This window comes from Ambystoma mexicanum, chromosome 3q, assembly GCF_040938575.1.
Source record: "Ambystoma mexicanum isolate Mex_15411 chromosome 3q, UKY_AmexF1_1, whole genome shotgun sequence".
Taxonomy (NCBI): Eukaryota; Metazoa; Chordata; class Amphibia; order Caudata; family Ambystomatidae; genus Ambystoma; species Ambystoma mexicanum.
The window spans coordinates 1291305965-1291327204 of record NC_090926.1 but is presented as its reverse complement, the minus strand read 5'-3'; the positions used below and the strand labels follow the sequence as shown (position 1 = coordinate 1291327204).

Here is a 21240-nt window from a genome sequence, read left to right as displayed (position 1 = left end):
GCTGTAGCTGTGCGCAAAGCTTTTTCCCATTCAGTCTATGGGAAAAAAAAGTTTTGGGACCCCCCCCTATAACATTTCCCCCCCTGGACGAATCCTCACCAAACCTTGCAATAAAATTCAGAGTGGGCCATATACTTTTTTTGCAAAGTTTGGTGAGGATTCGTCCAGGGGGAGCGAAGTTATAAGCCACCCAAAAAGTGCTCTTCCTATGGAAACACCAACTTAACCATAACTACATGGCCGCTACCGCGGCCATGTAATATATATATGAATAGTGTAATCTGTGTATATGTACCTACTAGTGAACAATAACTTGATTTTGTAGTATATGAATTGTTGGATGCAGATTTTAATAGGGTTGCTTTTATGTGTAATATTAATTGTTGTTTTAACTGTTTTGTACTTAGTGTGATGATTCATATGCAAAAGGCTTCATTGTATTAGCCATATGCGTAAAATAAAAAATTAAAAAATTCAAAATGCCTGCTCCTCGTGTTTGAAGGCATTTGTTGCCCATCTTTCTGCCTTTCCAAGTAGGGAAGGTTCCTTGTCCTTGCATCGTCACCGGAAGAATGACCAGTGTGCGTCAGCTGAAATAAAGTAGTAATGGGGGCTGTCCAGATTCATCCAGCGGTATGGCAGTTGGTGTTAAGGTTCTGGAAAGTTGGCTGTCCACTATTGGACAGCTACCTTCAAGTCTGAGTGTTTCAAAGTCCCTTATTGGAGGGCTGGGCTACCCCTAAGCCTGATTTCTGAATATAAGGGGTGGAGCTGTACCCAGGAAGTGAGTCGACCACTGGAATTGGAAAAGAACCTAAAAAGATGACCGAAAACACCAGAGGACGGCTGCAGGAACCAGCATTGTCTTAGCTGGCACCACCGCATTTCAGTCTTAGACCTCTACTTGACAGGGGAGACCATTGCAAGGTGCCTCCCACCATTTGACTGGTGGGCATCTGTCCTTCTTGGCCTGCATCGCCATTCTCGGGCCAAAGGAGCTTGCAGTACACCTGTAATACCCGGTACCATCTCCGCTGCAAGGACTTCTATCCTTCCAGATTGCTCTGGAACTGCTGCAGAGTGCTGTCCTCTTGTTGCCATCTTCACTGATTGTTTCGCTTCTGGCTAGTGGGTCCCACTACTATGAAGATGAAATGTTGCTCTTGTGGCTCATTGGGGGTCGTCATTTGTCCAGGGTTCAAGCCCCTTGGTGAACAGATCCTGCAGCTTGACTTCCACAGGAGGAATCTTTACTCACTGGTTTGTTTAGCCATTCCTGGGTCAGGTTTTTGGGAATTACGGAACGCCCAGTTCTGGGCTAGTGCATTATCCATTATTCAGAATGCCGACCGACAGGGGCCCCCCTTGGTCTGTGGTTGTGTGTTCTTGCATGTCTCCCTCTACTGCAGTTTGCCTGTGACTTACATTAGCAAGAATCCTGCTCTGCATCTCTTCTCCCTGGGCATACCTCTCAACCTACTGAGTTGGCAGGGTAGGTGAAAACAGAGGATTTGGGTTTTTGGTGGCTCAAATCCCATTAAAGTTAAAAGCATGCAAGTTGAGAGGTATGCCCTAGGGCTGTTGTGTCTTGAATCTGGCACTGACACTCTTGAAGTGGATCTTCTCTGTTGCCCCCTGGGGTTGATTGCTACCTTCTCTGCATCTGTGTGGTCGAACTGTAACTTACCTGGCTTTTCACCACATTTGCAGCTTTGCTTATGGACGTTGTCTGCTTATTCCTATGAGGAACTTTTAAAACCTACTCTGACTTATACAGGTACCTTCCTTCCCATTCTTCCTTGGTCTCGCCTGGGTTGATGAAGATGTATCGCAAAGACTGGAGTTCGAGCATGCACCTTTGATTTTGGATTTAGAAACTTACATTCCAATCCTGTTAATGTGAAATAGTCAGTTACATTGTATCACTATACAATTCTACTCTTATCTTTTTTCCTAGGGGTGTAATGTGTTGGTGCTATCCGCCAAAATTTATTTGGTGCCTCTGGGTTTGGTTTTGAAAGTGTAACACCTCTAGGTCTATGCATATGCAATGTATAGATTGCTTTTTGTATCTGCCATGTTACTATGTGCTAGAGGGTCAGGAATATTCTGAACCTGATAATGACTTTGAGAAGGCAATGTTTTACCCTGTGTATGGTTCTCCTGTCCCCCCTTTTATACTATGGGCCTCATCACAAGTCTGGCGGTAACCCTTAAATGCGGCAGTAGCGCTATTATCGCCGAATTTAAGGGTCCGCCAGATCATGGGCCTCATTATGAGGTGGGAGGTAAGGGATTACCGGCACTGGTAAGGGCACCGGTGCTGGTAATCCCTTACCTCCCTACTATGAGTTCCCTTTGCGGGTCCTGCCTTAACGCCTGGTTTTTGCCGGCGTTAAGGACGGGACCCGCAAAGGGACTCTAGAGCTAATAACGGTACCGCAATTTGCAGTACCGTTATTAGCGCCTTCCCCATTCCCATTGAGCCCTATGGGGGCTCAAATGGGAATGGGGAATGGCCCTGGTGAATGGGGAATTACCTGTCCCTCCGACCTCAGAATGGACCGGTAATTGCTCCATTCACCAGGGCGGAGTCGGAAGGGTTTTGGAGCCAATAGCTCCATGGCTACCTCCAACCTCGTAATGAGGCCCCATGGCGTTGGCGGATTTCCCCCAGCTCTCAGCTGGGGTGAAATCTGCTGCAAAATTTCTGATTTTTGGCGCGATTACCGCCGGCGGGAAATCCGCCGGCAGTAATATCGCAAATTTTCCCCACTGGGCCCAATGGGGAATGAGGAATTCCCGAATGGGCCCAAAGGGAAATGGGCAATAACCCTTCCGCCAAACCCATGATCCGATGCTAATAGCGCCGGGGGCTTTGGCGGTAGGGCTATTAGCGCCGGCGCTAATAGCTCCGGCGTTACCGCCCAGCTCGTGATGAGGCCCTATATCTGCCTTTCCTATCACCTGATACATGTCATACATGTTAGTGATAAGAGTGACTTGGTTCTTAACTAACCACTGTTGTTTCTTATTTATTTTTTTTATTTTATTGGTTTAAATTCAAACCTTTAAAATATTTTACATCAGAAAATAAAAAATAACACATTGAACTTTGTCATTTCTCCCCAAATTAACCTCCTCCCTTTTGTCCCCAAGTCTAAACATTACTCAATCAGTTTTTGTTGTTTATAGAACATACAACATTAGGGCTAGCCGTCTCTTAATTACTCATTAGTGTCTTTTAGTCTCTCTTCTATGACGGCCAGGAAGGAAGTCAATGGTATAATTAGTTTCATATCCAAGCCGTTCCACATACTCTGCCACCACTCATCAGCGCATGCCGACTGATGGTCGTCGTGCCATCGTCCCAAGAGAATTGATCTTACATCTTTCAACGCTGCACAAGAAAGAACTAAATGTCTAAGGGACTCCGGCTCCTTTTTGCACAACCGACAAATGGGATTTAGACCTGCATTGCACGCCCAGTGACAGATTCTATCTTTGGTTTTCATTGCATTTAGCCTGAATAGCAAAAATGATCTTCTAGCTTTCGGATTCGGAAAGCGAGTCAGATATTTTTGAAGGATACCATACCCTCTTGCTTCAGCGGGAGAATCTTTCATCGCGTGTGCGTCAATACGTTCAGTACATGTATTTATCCAATCAGCACGCCATAATGTCACTTTGGCTGCCGTTGGATTTGTGTGAAGAGTTTTCAAGTTATTCGTTGCTAAAAGATCTTCACATCGTTTTACCCATTGCGAAAGGATATCTGGTCCTTTAGATGAAGCATGATGGAAAATCTGGAATTGGAGTATTCCTTCCTCTGCTCTTGTTTTCCGAAACAATGTGAGCTGATTCCAGCATATCCTGCCGTGCAATGAGATTAGAGCTAATTCATATCTTATACATGCTGATGAAATTCCGGGCGGTAAGCTTAAGGACTTAGTCCAGAACATGTGTTGTAGTGAGGCCCAGTGAGTTGACGGGCAGCCAAAAGCATTTTCCGCACCGTAGGCCAGGATCGGCACCACTTTTTGTTCATAGAAGTTGCGAAGTGGTTGCATTGAGAAGCGCCCATATTTTCTATGCAACACTAGGCCCTGACAAGCCTGCTGGCCACACTTTCGCTTTCAGTCTACTACCCAAGGTTCATCGCAAATACTGGAATTCAAAATCATCCCAAGATATTTAACGCTTTTTGAAATTTGCAGTTTCTCTTGATTTAAAGACCACACCTGTCTTGATCCTTTTTGTAGCTGGCTTATTTTTAGGTTCTCAAAGACCAGTATTTCAGTTTTTGCAGTATTGATCCTTAAATTGTTCTGACACACGTATTTTTGAACTGCTTCCAGTTTACGTTGAAGCCCAATTGGTGTCAGGTCTAGGATTACCAAATCGTCAGCATATAATAGCCAGGCTACCTTCAATGAATTGAGTTTTGGCAGAAAGGATCTCACAGATTGAATCGTGGCACCAATGTCAAAGATAAAGAGGCTGAAAATTGCTGCTGCTAACGGGCACCCCTGCTTGACACCTTTATACATCCTGATTTGAGCTGATAAAGTCCCAGATTGATCGAGCCGAATGAAAATTGAAGTGTCATTGTGAAGTTCTTTAATTGCTGCAAGTAATCCAGCTGGACAGCCCCACAATTCTAACTTTTGCCACAACATTTCACGGTCGATCATGTCAAATGCCATGGAAAAGTCGACAAAGGCAAGATACACTCTCGTGTTTGTTCTAAGGGATTCCATTTTCAGCAGATTTAGTACAAGCAGATTCAAAGACCAGCCAACAGATTTCACAAAATCCACCTGTCTTTCATCCACTCTATTTGATGTTTTTGCCCATGCAATCAGTTTTTTTTGCAACAGAGATGAAAAAATCTTGCCCAGAACGTCAAGTAAGGCCACCGGTCGATAGTTTTTTGGTGATAATCTGTTACCTTTCTTGAATATGGGTACTATTATCCCAGTCTTCCATGAGGCAGGTATTTGTTTTTGCAAGTTAATTCTTGCAAATAGATCACCACACAGATCGGCCCATAAGTCAGGATACTGTTTAATCATACAGTTCGACAACCCATCAGGTCCAGGTGCCCGAGAGTTTTTTGCTCTCACGATTGTCTCACGGATTTCGTCTTTTGGGAACTGTAGATTCCATGATGTTATATTGGAAATTGACTTATTTGTAGCGAGATCTTTATGATATAAGGCTGGGAAGTGATTCACCCGCGCTTTTTCTGGAACCGGGCAAGCTTGCAAAGCGACTTGTGGGGCTTCCATGCCATTGATTATTCGCCAAAACTCCCCGCTGTTTTTGTTCATTAGAATCTTCATCATTGCTTCAGCGTCATTCTGATGTAGTATTGCTCGATGGCTTTTAATCCAGTTTTTATAGGATTGTCTTGCTGCTTTATTTTTCGCTGATATTTCTCCCAATGGGCCTTGATTATTTTTTCGAATTTCAGCTCTCATTATTCTTTTTCGATGTTTTATCATAATGTCAAAACTATGCTTTTTCTGAAAAGACCAATTTTTCATACCAATATTCTTTGTTTTGAACTGCGACAGTATTGGCACATAATCAATCTCCTTCCGTGTTGACTTAAATTGATTGCAAATTGTGATTACCTCCTTTTCATCCAACTTTAAGCGGAGGCGATTTGGTTCCACTGAGATTTTTGCACACCATTTTTCACTCTGCGCACCTCTTAATTCTTGGAATTTTAGTTCCAGCATTTCATGGTCACTGTTGTTCATCGACCGGATTTTCATTGACTTGATTTTTCTGTGCATGGTGTCAGAAACGAAGATATAATCAATGATGGAACTTTGGCCTTCTCGCTGCCACGTCGGCATTGCCGGAATATCACCTTGCGTACAGCCATTTAGCATTGAGAGGCCCCTTACTTCCATTTCGTCTAACCATGATTTTGCTAAATTACCTTTAAGGGAGCTCTGTGGATTAAAAAAATCAATATTCAGGTCTCCACAGATAATCAAGTCACTTCCAGTGCTGGATTCTAACAAATTATCAAGAATTGTGGTAACCTGATCAATAAAGGGTTGTGTCCCAATTCGTTGGTGATTCCAATATATATTAATGATAATAGCGCCGGCGTTACCGCCCAGCTCGTAATGAGGCCCTATATCTGCCTTTCCTATCACCTGATACATGTCATACATGTTAGTGATAAGAGTGACTTGGTTCTTAACTAACCACAGTTGTTTCTTATACAAACACTGGCCCCATCATGTGCTACGTTTACCTAAAGTACTTATCTCGATGTGAGAGAGTTTTTGTGACTTTGATAATCAAGTGTATATTTTTCAGTATACGATCTTAGATGGCTGCACATCCCTCAACAGAGGGCTCTGTAGAAAACTCCCCAACTCTTACATCATCATGTTTTCCAAAACCAGTAACTATTTTCCGTGGTGCCATATGACTTAACACTTAAATCTTCACACAGTCGGTCCTGTGCCCACATACAAAGTGTGAGAACAGAAGAAGGTTAGGGAAGCTGTGGAGCTTTGTAGCAGCACTGAACGTTATACGATGAATCAGTAACTTAAGATCTGAACCAGCTAGAGAAGCTGTCACCTTCCTCTGTCCTTGCTCTTTACGATCGTCCCAGGTATGTTATTGTGGGGAGGCCCACATCATGAGGGTGCCCCCTTGCACTTTCCTTGGCCTCTTCGATGTATGGTCATCCCAATTATGCAATTGTGGGAAGACCCACATTATGGGGAAGCCCCTTGAACCTCTACTTGCACACTCGCCCTCTGATTTTTCCTTTCCTGTGTATGCTTCTGTGAAGATGCCTTCATTACGAGAATCCCCCCTCATGAGGTCCTTACACCCCCTCTGTGTCCGTGTGAGTGTCAAACTATTCATATGTTCTTTATTCCCTCTGTATCAGGCCCACTGGAATGAGTCCGTATGAGATCAAAAACAACATTCGCTATTCACTCCCTCTAACTTGCTCTTTATTCCCTCAGGAGCAGGCTCTCCAGAGCGACCACTACAAAGCGTCTGTGTGATTGCCTGGCACAACATGCTCTATTCACTTCTTTGCTTTGCTTCCTCAGGAGCAGGCTTCTTGGGTGTGTCGCTGTGAGGATCGGATGGTGCAGCGCCTTGAGCAGGACTTTAAGATGACCCTGCAGCAGCAGAACTCTTTAGAGCAGTGGGCTGCCTGGCTCGACGGAGTCGTGAACCAAGTTCTGAAGCCATATCAAGGCAACCTGAGCTTCCCGAAAGCAGCAAAGCTCTTTCTGCTCAAGTGGTCCTTCTACAGGTATATAACACCATATTGAATTTCCCTGTTTTAAATGTCAGAATTGATCTGTTTTATGTTTGCATGCTTGCTATGTGTGGTTAATATGTTAGATTTATCTGTTCCGGATTCATAAACTGTCAGTGTTCTTGTTGCCTATGGAGTAGTAATGAGATGCTATATTGTGTTATATTACTGCAGCTTGCTGTAGACACTTGGATGACTGTTTTGTGCTTCGAGTCCTGAAAGGAAAAAGCTGCGTTAGTGGAAAAAGAGTCAGCAGAGCAGAGGTTGCTTATAGATCAGCTCTGGAAGGCAGTTTAAGGAACTCATGGTGGCAACATTAAAGACCGACCCAACTGATCACAGTTCATGGGTGTATATTAAACTGTATACAGGTTGGAACAAACAACTAATTTGAACCTAAATCTAAGATGGGAGCAAGCGTCGACCATCAAATGAAAAAGTCCTAGTGGCATTGTGTCAAATCAAAAGGGCCTATACTAAGAAACCTATTGCCAAACCTTACAACTAATACAAAAAGGGTGTTGGATAGTTTTCAAGAAAAAAAAGAATTGTTCACAAATAATATGTCAGGATGCGGTCGTCCAGGTCTCCCTTACCCACGTTTGGAGAATGAGTAAGGTAGGAGCTTGGAGCACAGTATACTCTCGAGCTTCACCAACACAAGATGACAGTTCCGCTTGCAGCTGTCAGGGTCGTCGATGGCCAAGTCTCATTTCTCTTGAAAGTCTCTTGCTTTCGAGGGCCTGATGTATTCAACTAACAAAACAAAAGTTCCTTCAACAAAAAAATGAGTTTGTTTCCAATGTTCGCTGGGTGATAGGTTCACCCCCGGGTCTCCCTCTTCCGGCCGCTGAACCCTCTTTACTTTCAGCCTCCCTTCTCCGGGTTCACTATGGCCTTCTTTTTTACCCCATAGTTAAGATCTCATCCATCGGACAGAGGGACATCAGATTTTGTATAAATTGCAAGAGAGAGGACAAAGCAGGGTTCTAATATATATCTACAATGAGCTAGTTAGACTTTAGACTTTTGTTCCCTCCTCTCCACTCCAATCATCAATATGCCTGGTATCTAATCTGATAACAAGCTTGAGGCTGAAAAGGCTTTGGACAAGAAATGCACAAACCCCCCGCCGGGAGTCCCTTTCCATTCACAACTGCAAGTTGATGATATGTTGAGAAGCCATCTAATGGAGTTTGAAGCCAAGTTTCCTGTAGAAGAATCAGGTCAAAATTATTACAGATGTAACACTTCATTGATTCTTCACAGAAAGAATTAAAGCCTCTATTCCAGCATAAACTACGAAATTAAGTCGTTGGTTAGAGCTTCGGTTGAGAATAGCCCATTTTTTTTTTTCATTTAAGTTTTATTCGTTTTTAATCATATGAAAAATGCAGACAGTTATATGCAGAGTGAAAACACATTTATGCGTTGAAATGGCACTTCGATTAGATAAATGTCTTGCATTCTATTGTCATTGTCCTCCTCACCCTTACCGGGTGCGGTTGTCGAATTCTTTCCCTCCCCCCTCCATCCCTCTGACGGCAGTTTGGAGTCTACTAGATCATCGGCAAGAGTTCAATTTGTGCTTAACATAGAGTGGGACACTGGTCTTGTGTGCTTCATTTGCGCTTGGGCTTCGTGGCAGGCTAGGTTTCACTGAACAAGGTCAGGGTTGGCCTCTTCACGTTCAGGGATATTGTTATCTCGAGTCATTGTTTTGCGGCTCATTGGAACTCTCATTTCGGATATACTGATTGACAAAGTCATACCATGTTTTTTCATGTTGCGCTGCCTTATCGTGGAGGGCTGCTGTAATTTTCTCCATTGTGTGGATATTTCTGGTGATATGTATCCATTCTTTCTTAGCTGGAAGATGTGGGGACTTCCAATGGATGACCAGGCATGCTCTGGCTGCCAGCAAGAGAAAAGTCACCACTCCTTTGGTTCTAATGAGATCCTCTTCTTCCTCTTCTAGGCCGAACAACATTAGGAGGGGAGCTGGGTTTCTCTCAATGCCGTCCATCTGCTTGATCCATCCTAAAACTTAATTCCAGTATATGCACACTTTGGGGCAGTTCCACCACATATGCCAATAGTTGGCTTCCTTTCCGCATCGTCTCCAGCATTTCGGACTGTTGCTTTGATACATTCTTGACAGTCTGAGTGGGTCGTACTGCCATCTGTGGAGTAGCTTTATTGCAGGTAGTTTGTATTGTGAGGCAATTGATATCCGGGATGGGGTGCTGCAAATCGTGTCCCACGTCTGTTGGTCAAATTCTCTCCCAAAATCATTTTCCCACTTTCTTTTTAGACGGAGGCTTGGGGTTTGGTCGTTGCAAATTAGGGCACTATACAGTCATGCTATCAGGCCCTTGCTCGTGGTGACCGTGTCCAGGATTGTCTCAAAGAGCGTTAGTTCTCTTCGAATTTTATCTTTCCATTCCTTCTTGGACATGACACCTTTCAAGCGCAGGTAAAGGAAGATCGGTATGGGATGTATCTGGAGGGCTTCTTCTAAGTCTGTGATGGATATGAATTTGTCTTTTCTCCATAACTGGCCCACTCTTTCAAGCCCTGCGTCGAACCACGTTTGATATCTTTGATGCTCTGGGATTTCCTCTCTGATCCCTGGGGCTCAGAGATGGCTCAGTGGGGAGAGCCATGTGGTTATGCCCACCATTCCCTTTCCTTCTTTCCATATGTTCCATATTGTCCCCAGTATTGGATGATTGTGCAGTCTTCTTGTGAGCTGTGGTCGGGGAACCCATATCCATTCTGCGAAGGGTTGCCGGTGTTAGGTTATTGTTGTCTAACTGAACCCATTGTAGAATAGCCCATTTTGAGCAAGATCTGTGATACAATCTCTGGGACCATGTACCAAACATTAGGTATAGTTGGGGCCGTCCTCCAAGAGATTGGCTGAATTTTATTCCAGTCTTGAGATAAAAGTTCCGGTCTTGTAGTTGCACTCATTACAGGGGGATTCCTAGATATCATGAAACCTCTTTTGACCCATTCATCTTCAGCACTTAGAAAAGATTCTAAGCACAGTCTCGATTTCAATCTGACTTCCGTAACATTTGTGTTTGGCGCAAACAGAAAACTAACCCGGTCAATATCAGCTAATACAAGATATTTCAAAATCGGTATTGATTTACTCTCAAAGAGGATTCTTGGGCGATTCAATGGCGATGTTTTGACATTATCTTCCATTGTCTTTGTTAGAAACAGAGCTAAATCCCGATTTTGTTAATAGGATTGTCCCCTTGTTTGATGAAGGATGTTATCCTTATCATTTATAGTGTTTGAAATGTCTAAAGTACTTTGTGTATCTCTTGGATCCTCAATTTTATCTGTAGTTTCAGTCACTGATAAATCATCTTGAATAACGGTATTTATTTTTAGAGGAAGTCCTATAGGTTCATTTAGGATTTTTGTCGAATCAGTGACTTTAAGAGAATCTGTTTCCTTAGGATTTACCAAATGTATCAATTTTGCTTTATGCTTAGTTGACAAAAGAATTGGAGCAATTTTTAGGGGTGATTGGTTTGAGTCTGTATGGATCCCTATCATAGCCTTGGTTATAACGAGAACAGGAGCGACGGCTCAGATGTTTTAACTTTATTAGAAGAGATTTTAGATTCAATCTTCACGCAATCTGATTTAGAAATCTTCCTTTTTTTCCTTTGTTCTTCAACTACTTATCTTTTAAGATTCTTAATGAATCTGTTTGTATCGAAACTTTGTTTTTTCTTTTTTCTTCTCATTTTGGGACCCTCAGTCATTCTTGGCCCCCTTTCTTCCATAGCAGATTTTCCATTTTGCGCCTTGGACAATTTTTTTAATCTTTTTTTTGTCTTTCCATTTGTTTTTTTCCCCCTTTTCTTATAGATGCATTTGAAGATGGGATCTCACTTCCTCCAACATCACCATTTGTTGGTAGTGGGGGATCCAATTGTGCAAGCTGAGCAAATTCTTCCATTACTGAAACCGACAGAGGAGTATAATTCCCAATGTGTTCATCAGGAGAGAAAGAAGTTGCTTGTAAGGCACAAGGACATCTATCTAATGAGGCGCCCTTTGCTGACTCTCCTAATTTTACATTTAGGATAGTTATCACCTCCTTCGTCTCCCTCCACTTATCAGAGAGTTTATCGATCTTTTCTGATTGATATTTCGAATTTGAGTGGATTTCGGCAAGTTTATAGCCCACGGAATCATTAACCGCTGTTCTTAGTGCCACCAAATTAGATTCATTAATTTCCATATCCTTTGAAATTTCCAATAAGATTCCTGAATGTTGCTGGACCTCCATTTTTAAGTTCTCAAAAACTTTTACCAGAGAGCTTAAAACAAAATGTAAAGCTGCTATGGTAGGGGAGCCCAAATGCTGATCCTGTTTGAATTCTGATGATATACATGCTCCGGTAGGTGTCGTTTCTCTTCTTGGAGAGAACATTTGCCCTGGTCTATTCCTATAAGAGATCTCATCTGTGACTGGAATCTCATTAAATTCATAAGATAGATCAGTGGGCACTAAATAGACTGCATTTAGTATTTTCTCGTCTAGCATCTCTTTTGTAGGACCTTCGTGTTCAACCTCTTCTGCTCCCGATCGAGTTGTTTGTTGGTCCCTGATGGGCACAGCTTTATCACTCTCTTCTGTTTGCACAGCTATTGTTATTGGGAAATGATGCATTGTTGTTGCAGTCAATGTATAGTCCAAATTTGAATTAAGAGTATTTCTAACAAGTTGGGATGCTGGAGTAGATTCAGCCCTATCTTTTAATCTGGTCTCAGGGCGTCTCATTGTAGAACGTCTTGCTTTTTGGTTATCATTGGGAAAGATGCTTTGCGGGAGATAGAAACACCCTCCCCCCCCTGACTGATTGGGTTCAAACATTAATCTTTCCTCCAAAATAGGAATTTTGTCCCTCGCCTGTTTAGCATCAAAATTATTAACTTTGGAGTCTTCTCCTACAGATATACTGCGCAAGTTATAGTTTTTAGACATATCACTATAAGATCGTTATTATCACAAAATACATGAGAGCACCAGTCACAGACCTTTATATCCAATGTGCCTGAATTCCTTAGCTGTACCGCCAAAGAGCCACTGCTTATGCAATGTTTTTTATTATTTGCACAGTGCACACATGTTTTCTGTCAAGACGGACAGTGTTGATTCAGAGCTTTTTCTAAGTAGCCACCAAATCACACATGTGCAATCAAGCGTGCTGCCAGTGATTCAATTTAGCGGGCCGCATCAAAGGGGTTTTCCCCAACAGTCTCCCGCTTGCTTATATACAATATGCAGATGACTTCCAGCCACCCGCATACCAGAAAACAAAAGACAAAACGGGCTACGGTTGGCTGTGGTCCTTAATTGGAAGCCACACTCCAGCACGCACTCCCGAACTGAAAAATGAAATTCACTGCCATCCAGAAGAGGTCAACAAGAGGCTCCCATTAACAATGGCAATGGCAGTCAGTGGCAATCAAAATAACTATGAGCGAGGCAAGGGGAGAAGCAGCTGAACGTGTGAGGAGGCAAAGGGAATCAAAGAAAAAATAGCAGAAAAATGCAAAAGTTACAAAATAAAAGTAAAAGAATAAAAAAATAAAATAAAAAGAAAATGCTTCGAAATTGCCAAAACATGAGCATAGTATGATTAATAGAAACTCAATGTGACTTAGACAGCCGTTACCTCCTCGAACTCTTAAGTCTTAAGCCACTGCGCCCAAGCCCATGACAGGGAAAGATTTTCTGATTGTACCGCTGGACAGCTCTGGGCAAGTCTGGACTACTCTGGACGCCATGGGCCGCTTCTTCTCCGCTTCTCAGAGTCTGGGGGTCAGACAGACCGAAGCAAGTTTTGCAGCTCCTCCGTAAGTCCTGCTAGAGGGAAGCACCTAGCATCTTGCACCAACGTCAGGAAAACGAATGAGTATCAAGCCGCACTGGATAGAAAGCCACAAGCACGTCTCACTAGCCGCCTCCGATACTCTGCACTTCTCCTTTGCACTGAATATTAAATGTGAATGGTTTTCTGTTCTACAGAAGTATAGGACTACTGAAAACGAATGTAAACTGCTAACGGTCGTGTGGGTAGAAAATAGAGAGATGTTCAGGATGCAAAGATGTAGTGACTAGGAATGTATGGTGATGTTGCTTAGGTATTAATGCACTCCCAGGGAGGAGTGGGTTAGGATGGTGGGATGTGATGTAAATGGAATGACGAGTTTGATGGTTATGTAATACATTTTGAGTCGTACATTTAATACAAAGATATTCTGGTAATAAACAAGTAAAGAAAACCCACATTAGAAGAATATCCACTGCCACCTGACTGCCTTGGACACATCCTGAAAGTAACAAAGAGGGATAGAAAGTACCCAGCCGCACTTTCGGGTGATATGTGTAGCTTGAACACATCAAAGAGTTTCCTTTGGAAGACAGGGTCCCCCTGCACTGGTAGCATTGGGGACTGACCAGTGCCCCCAAAACAGATGGCATAAGCAAGGGAAATATAGCAAAAAGGATTCACTTACCTCCAAACTTTTAGGTCAGGATTACAAACATTTGGGGGGGCTCCATTGAAGTCAATGGAAGGAAACTGCTAAAGGAAAATTACTGTTACGTCCCGTCCCCTTTCCTCCATACTGCATGGGATGTCCCTTCCAAGGGACAGGAGACTGAACCTTTTTCACCAGAAAAAACCTTCTTCCCCTTTAAATTTAGAGGCGCGTGGGGGTGCAGCCCTGGGAGCATGCGCTGCCCTGACGCCGACCTCTGGCGCCACACCCCAGTCCCCTTTTCCGCGTCAACGGGAACGGGCCAAATTCACCAGTGCTTCTGGGTTTGGATTCAGCCATGTAATTCCACACGCAGATACTTCTTCTCTTTGTATTTTTTTGTCTTTCTTATCATTCAGGTACTCGGTCCTCAGGAGTCACGCTCCTCTCCGGCGCATGTCGGCTTCCACAGGGTTCAGCAGGTGTCCATCCTGCAACAGGCTCTTCCCAACTTCAGACCCCCATGCCCTCTGCCTACGTTGCCTTGGCCCAGACCACGGTTGGCAAGCTTGTAAAGCGTGCGACACGCTGTCATCAAAATCGCTGAAGAACAGACTAGCCAGATGGAGGGAGCTCTTCCAGAAGTCGCCTCCAGGGGACCTCAAGAACTTCGTAAAACACTGAGCCAGGCCCAAGGTAGGGCCGCTATTTTTCATCGCACCCCTCAAGGGAGACTCCTTCCCAATGACTCGCCCGCGCGGGAGGGACCGCTCCTGTCCTTGTACCAGCACGTGCACCGGGGCTGCTGCAGCTACCGGCCTTTGGGCCGAGGGATTCTTGGATCCTCCCGGTGACAGTGTTGAGGGACCGGAAGGTTCTTGTACCGGATTGTCAACCGAGGGGCTTCGCCCTTGTACCGGCAGTATGGCCGAGGGGCTACGCCCTAGTACCGGCAATACATATGAGGGGGCGCCTAAACGCAGCTCTACTGACCCCCGGGTCGAGGGTGCCACATCTACCAGTTCTAGGCCCAAGGAGCAGGAGAGGGCTTGTGATCCACACGCAAGAGTATTGGAGGAGGCTGGGCCCAGTGAGCCGAGCAACACGTCGCAGGCACGTGGCAGGCAGCTCAACAAGATGTCTACAGTGCCAGACAGAAGCACCCGTCCGACGCCATTCCAGGAGTTCGGCGAAGAGCGAGTGTCAAGGTGGGACTGGCCTCAATAAGGTACGTGGTCTACAGCCTATCCTTCTTATGCGCAGGGCAGTTTCCCACCGTGTCCATACGGGCAGGGTATGCAGTGGCTCCAGCAGCCTCCCGCTACCCCGTCAGTACCCCCTACCACCTCTCCGGCCAATGAAGAGGGGTTCTTCGAGAGGTTCCTCGGAATCATGAAGTCACCTCGGATGAGGGTTATCCTCAAGGACGCCATCAGGGAGGTGCTCCCTACGATGCTACCGGCACCACAAGCTCCTCTGCCGGCGCTCCCGGCCCCGACGCAGCCGCTCCCTCCGGCTCCCCAGCTGATTCCTCAGGCGGTTCCGTACCAGCCTCCGCCTCCTCCTCAGCCTCTGGCTGCGGCCCCCGTACCCCAGCCTCTGGCTCCAGCTACTCCTCCACCTCGGCAGGATTCTCCTGATCCAGAGGATATGGATGAGGAGGAGGATCCTGACACGCCATCCTCATCCAGGGCCTTCCACAAACGCCTTGTAGGGCTGGCGGAGTACCTGGGCCTACCCCAGCCTGAGGTTGAGCAGCCGGCAGACGAGGTTCTGGCTGAAGTCCTCACACAACGCCCCTCTGCCAAAACGAGGATTCCACTGCAGACCGATGTAGTCTCCCTGGCCAAAAAGGGTTGGCTCAAGCCCCACTCGGATGGAGGGGGATACACTCCTGCTATCGGCCCATCCTCAGCCACGCGCCTCAGTGATTGCTACAGCATCAGTATACTCCAAGCCTCAGTCGTCATCAACCTCCACAGCAGCGATGCTACTAGGTGTTAGGGAGAATTCTCTCTTTAGGCTGAATTTCCTAACCTAGTGAGTCCCCCAGCAGCTTTGCTGGATTTCTGGAGTTTGTTTGTTTTCTCCTGCCAAGAGTGAGACTCTTTTTCTCCCACTCTTGGACATGATTTATGGTGTTCCTTTGACTGTTAATGTGTTTTATGGGCTATGGGGTCCTTTAATCCATAGGGTCTCATGTTTTTTTACTATGCGTTTTACACAGCACCCTCCGTGCAGTAACACAGGGGTGTCATAGTGACACCCCACCATAGACTCCACACCCTGGGACTGACTACTGTCTCCCAGGGCATGTAAAGTCACCATTGGCTTTACTAGTCCCAAATTATTAACAAAACACCAGTACAACCATTATATTGTGGACGTACGGGGTCTGTTAGTCGAGGGGGCATGTCTCCGTCCCCCCTGATCGAATTTTGGCTGGTGGCAGTGGATACTACTTTTTATATTCGACCGCGAATATATTCCTATGGGATTTTCCCATTGTTTGAGGTTACCAACTTTAATTATTTAATTCTCATAGCCTCGAACATACCGCTGGTTTATTTAATTAATATTAATTCGCCGGTTGGTATTTTTTGCCAGGACTCGATTCTAAAATGGCGTTTGTGTTCTCTTCTGTGACTCCAACCCAAGTCGAGCCCTTTGTTCCACTTTTTGGCGGGCTTCTCCACAGAAGCCTCCAAAAGTGGTGCCACTCTGTCTGGGTACCACAGGGGATGTGGGAGGGGGTTTAGGCACCCTGGACCGAGTTACCTTGGTAACTCAAGTCGCACTCTTGTGTGATTGGCCCAAGTGGTGAGCCGGCCGGCTCACCACTTAGCATGTTTGATTGACAGCTAGGCTGAGTGAATGGGGGTATGCTGCATAAAAGCAGGGCTTTGGGGACTGGAACTTCAGAAGTCGCCACAGGACCTGAGAATCCGACGAGGGAGAAGCTGAGCCGAGCTACCACGACGACACCACCGGTGGAGCCCTGCGGAACCGACTCACCACTTCCCGACGACAGAGAAGATCTCCCGGCTGGAGAAGCTTCTTCCCCTGACTGGTGGGCACAACCAGTTTACCTTCTTCTCTTCGCACCCCCGACCGGCTAAGTGGTCAAATTGCCCGTGTCAAGCACCCCAGCAACCGGATAGCCACTTACCACTGGACCGCGAACTAAAGGACCGCTCCTTTCACCTGAGAAACTCCGCGGCTGGTTTCTTCCCTGGCAGTGCAACGGACTCCTGTCTTCCTCCTCGACGAGATCCTCTCTTCCCCCGGACGAAGCACCGACTTGGCATCCGCTGCCAGGAACAACTGCCCCCGCTGGAGTATTCTCACCACTTTAAGGTACCGTGTCCGCCAGGCCTCCCTTTCTAAAGATTGCTACAAGGTAATAATAACCCCTTAACCTTCTGGACTGGGCCGGCCGCCTTGACCTTCTAACTGGTCCCTTTCTTTGGTCCAACTCCTTTTTGAACCTTTACAAGACTCTTGTGCACTGCAACTGTGTGACCTTGGACGCAATTCCTTTGATCCTCTTAAAGTGGATCCGGCCTACTGACTCGAAACTCACGGTGTTACTTGCCTTCCTCTCTTGTTGTGTTCGTGAAAAAGTGTTGGGATCTGTTCCAATTTATTCTCTGCTTTTCTCTCCCTTTCTTAAACAAATTATTAGAGTGCCATCTACGTTAAGCGCTCACCGCTGTCTGAAAATAAGTGGGGCTTTACTTAAGACTTGTCTAATATTCTTTGAAGGGAGTGTATATCTTTTAGTGACTGTATTTTTGGATTGCTTACTATTAGTGCCTGTGTGTTTTTCTAGATGTGGTTTTAAATAAATAATATATCTCTTTTACACCGAGCCCTGGTCAGTGTTTACTTGTTCTACTATGTTCTTTTGACCTATTGTGAATACTCTGTATACTGCCTAACACTTCTTGAGAGAAGTCTGACTGCTCAGCCACAGCTACCAAGTGAATCTGTGTGGTACAGACTGCTACCAAGTGGGTTTACTGCCAAACAACTGTAGTCCTAAATCTTTTGCAGTGGTCCCAGAGGGAACTGCACAGGTTTCTGCCTAACACTAGGCAAGGAGGAGAAGATCTTGGAGGCGTACGGGAAGAAGCTGTATTCCAGAGCCAATCACGTTTTAAGGCGGGACTGGCTGAGGCCAAGCTGGTGGCGCCAGGACCTCATGGAATCCACTGTGGCCCATATTGACCCATCTGACTGTGCCATCTGTATCGCCACGGACATGAGAAGGACAGCCTGGTTCCGGGCAACGAAATTCAACCCGGACGTCCAGGAACGCATATTAGATCTGCCGTTCGGGGGTGGGGGTCCTCTTCCACCCCACCACGGACGAAGAGCTGGACAAGAAGAAAAACAGCTCACAAAAGGCGAAGTCTTTATCCATCTTGACAAAGATCACGTCCAAGTCATACCCCCAGTCACAGGAGCGCTCTGACAGGGGGCATACGTATGGAGGGTTCCGCGGCTTCCAAGAACCGAGATCCAGGCAGCCTGACTGCTCGCCGTCTCAGAACCGGTGCAAGCAACAAAAAGGGGTCGGGGGGTAAGAGCTTTTTCCAGTCCCCCTCCTCCACGACAGCCTCTGAGGGAAAGAAGGCATGACACGCCCCTTCGGGTCCACGTGTCTCCAGTGGGGGGCAGGCTTGCTCTCCATGCACACTTATGGCATCAGAATTTCACGGACCCCTGGATCCTCTCTGTAGTATCCACGGGGTACCGCCTACCCATCCCAGCCTCTCCTCTCTCCTCCCCTCCACTCCCTCAAGTTGCGACAGCAACTCTTCTGGCGGAGATACGGTGGCTCGTAGAGAGCCAGGTTGTGAAGGAAGTCCCAGCATCCCAGCAATGCTTGGGCTTTTACTCCAGGATATTCAACGTTCAGAAAAGGAACCAGGCAGGCCTGAGAGATGTGCTGGACCTTTCTAACCTCACCCTTTCCTTACCCCTGAAAAAATTCAAGATGGTTACGCCAGCTTTTATAGCAGAGACATTGTGCAATGGAGGCTGGATGTGCTCCCTGGATCTGAAGGATGCGTACCTACAAATCCCGATTTGGCAGCCCCATCATTCTTTCCTTTGGTTCAGGATCATGGGCTACCATTTTCAATGCAAGTTCCTCCCTTGTGGCCTCAACTCTGCCCCCAGGGTCTTTATCCGGCTCATGAACACAGAGCGCACGGCCTCCACATTTACCCATACCTCGACGGCTGGCTCGTCAGGGCTACATCTCCGGAAGCGGTTCACCACTCTTCCCATGCCCTGATGAACACACTGCACGATATGGGCTTCTCGCTCAATCTCAGGAAGTCGCAGCTGCAGCCCACGCATACTTCTTGGGCCTCATCTGGGACACGTGCTCCGGAAAGGTATTTCCATCGAAGGACAAGATCTCAGCCATCAAGAGGGCCACCGCCCACTTTCTCAACAGAGAGGTGACCTCGGCGTGGTGGTACCAGCATGTCCTGGGTCTCTTGGCGGGGGTCCTATTAGCCGTCCCTCACGCCAGACTGATAATGAGGAGGATCCGGCTTCACTTTGCGGCTTCATGGAACCAAGAGCGGGGCTCTCAATCCGAGATGATCAACGTTCCCTTATCTCTCCACCCGGACCTAACATGGTGGTCCAGGGACTGCAACCTTTCGGCCGCCTCCCCCGCAGGCCACCATCACCACAGACTCCTTACTCGAGGGCTGGGGAGCCACCCTGGATGATCTCTGTCCACGGCATCTGGACTTGACAAGAGCAGGAATACCACATCAGTTGGTTACAGCTGAACGCCACCTGGCTAGCGCTCAGAACTTTCTTACCACTTCTCAGGGGCAAGGTTGTCCTCCTCCAGAGAGACAAGTCGACCAGCATGTACTAGGTCAACAAGCAGGGAGGCACCAGATCCCCTCCTCTGTGCAGACTGGCAATCAGCATGTGGGAATGGGCCCTGGAAAGCGACATCTACCTCACGGCAGTCCACCTCCCGGGGGAAGGCAACCTGGAGGCAGACAGGTTTAGCAGGTTGGGAGCAGACAATTACGAGTGGCAGTTAAACAACCTCGTTATTCAGGAGATCTTCAACAAGTGGGGTCATCCCTAGGTGGATCTCTTTGCCACCTGGCACAACAAGAAGTGCCTTCAGTTTGCCTCCTGGCAGGGACAGGAACAGGGCCCCGGCTCCCTGGACGACGCATTTCAGCTTCAGTGGAACGGCATGACGGCTTACGCCTTCCCGACCACTCCACTGATTCACAGAGTGATTTGCAAAATCAAGGAGTCTCGCCAGTTCAACATCATTCTAATAGCTCCATGGTGGCCGGCCAGGCCATGGTTTTCGGAGCTGCACAGCCTATCGGAGATGCCTCCGATTCACCTCCCGACTGGCCCAGAACATCTTCTGGCGCAGCAGAGGGGCAGGGTCATCCACCCCATACCTCAGAAACTAGACCTCACATTGTGGTGCCTGAGCAGGTAATGCTGCGGCACCTCAGCCTCTCCCAGGCTAATCTGGAAATCAAACAGGGCGCAAGGAGCAAGGCTACCAGGGCTCAGTATAAAAGTAAATGGACCAGGGCCTGCCACTGGGCAGACTCCAAGGAAATCGACCCCCGGGCATGTACTTCGGATGACGTGCTCTCCTTCTCATCGTACCTCGCCCACTCGGGTGTGCAGATGGACACCTGTCATACATACCTCGCAGCCATCGGGGCTTTCAGGAACTGGGAGGAGGGGATCTTCTCCTCCAATCCTATCGTCAAGAAACATTTGACGGGGCTCTCAAGGCTCTACCCGCCCATCAAGAGGCTGCACACCGTGTAGGACCTTAATATAGTCTTGGGCGCACTCACGCCCAAACCGTTTGAGCCAATAGCATCCGCGGACCTCAGGCTGGTCACCATCAAGACGGACTTACTAGTCGGCCTTGGCTTGTAGAGTCAGCGAAATCCAGGCGCTGTTCCCTCGGAACCATATACTACCTTTCACAGGGACAAAGTAGTCCTGCGAACACACCCAGCATTTCTGCCCAAGGTGCCGTCTGCTTTCCACTTGAATGAGGAAATAGTCTTTCCTAGGTTCTTTGCTGATCCTAAGGATGAAGCACAGAGAGTGCTGCACTGCCTGGATGTCGGGCGTGTCCTCAAATTCTACTTGGACAGGACCAAGGAGATCTGCAGATCGGACGCCCTGTTTGTCACTTTCGGAGGCTCAAGACCAGGCTATCAGGCCTCCAAGTCCTCCATATCCTGCTGGATGGTCTCGGCCATCAAAGAAGCGTACGAGGGCCAGCACACGCCGCTCCTGACCAACATGCATGCCCACGCAGTCAGGGCCAAGGCACCGCCCATTGCATTCCAGCGCCATGATGTCTCTTAGCA

The 21240-nt window shown here is 46.9% G+C and overlaps 1 protein-coding gene across 7 annotated transcripts in view; it reads left to right on the top strand.

The window, feature by feature from the left end:
* The window catches only part of RFX1 (regulatory factor X1), a 1381678-nt gene that overhangs the window by 1247692 nt on the left and 112746 nt on the right, over positions 1–21240 (top strand). For all 7 annotated transcript variants that reach the window (XM_069604381.1, XM_069604382.1, XM_069604383.1 and 4 more), the window contains one exon: positions 7101–7309. In XM_069604381.1, coding sequence (XP_069460482.1) covers positions 7101–7309 — 209 coding nt within the window. The remainder of the gene's footprint in view (positions 1–7100; positions 7310–21240) is intronic.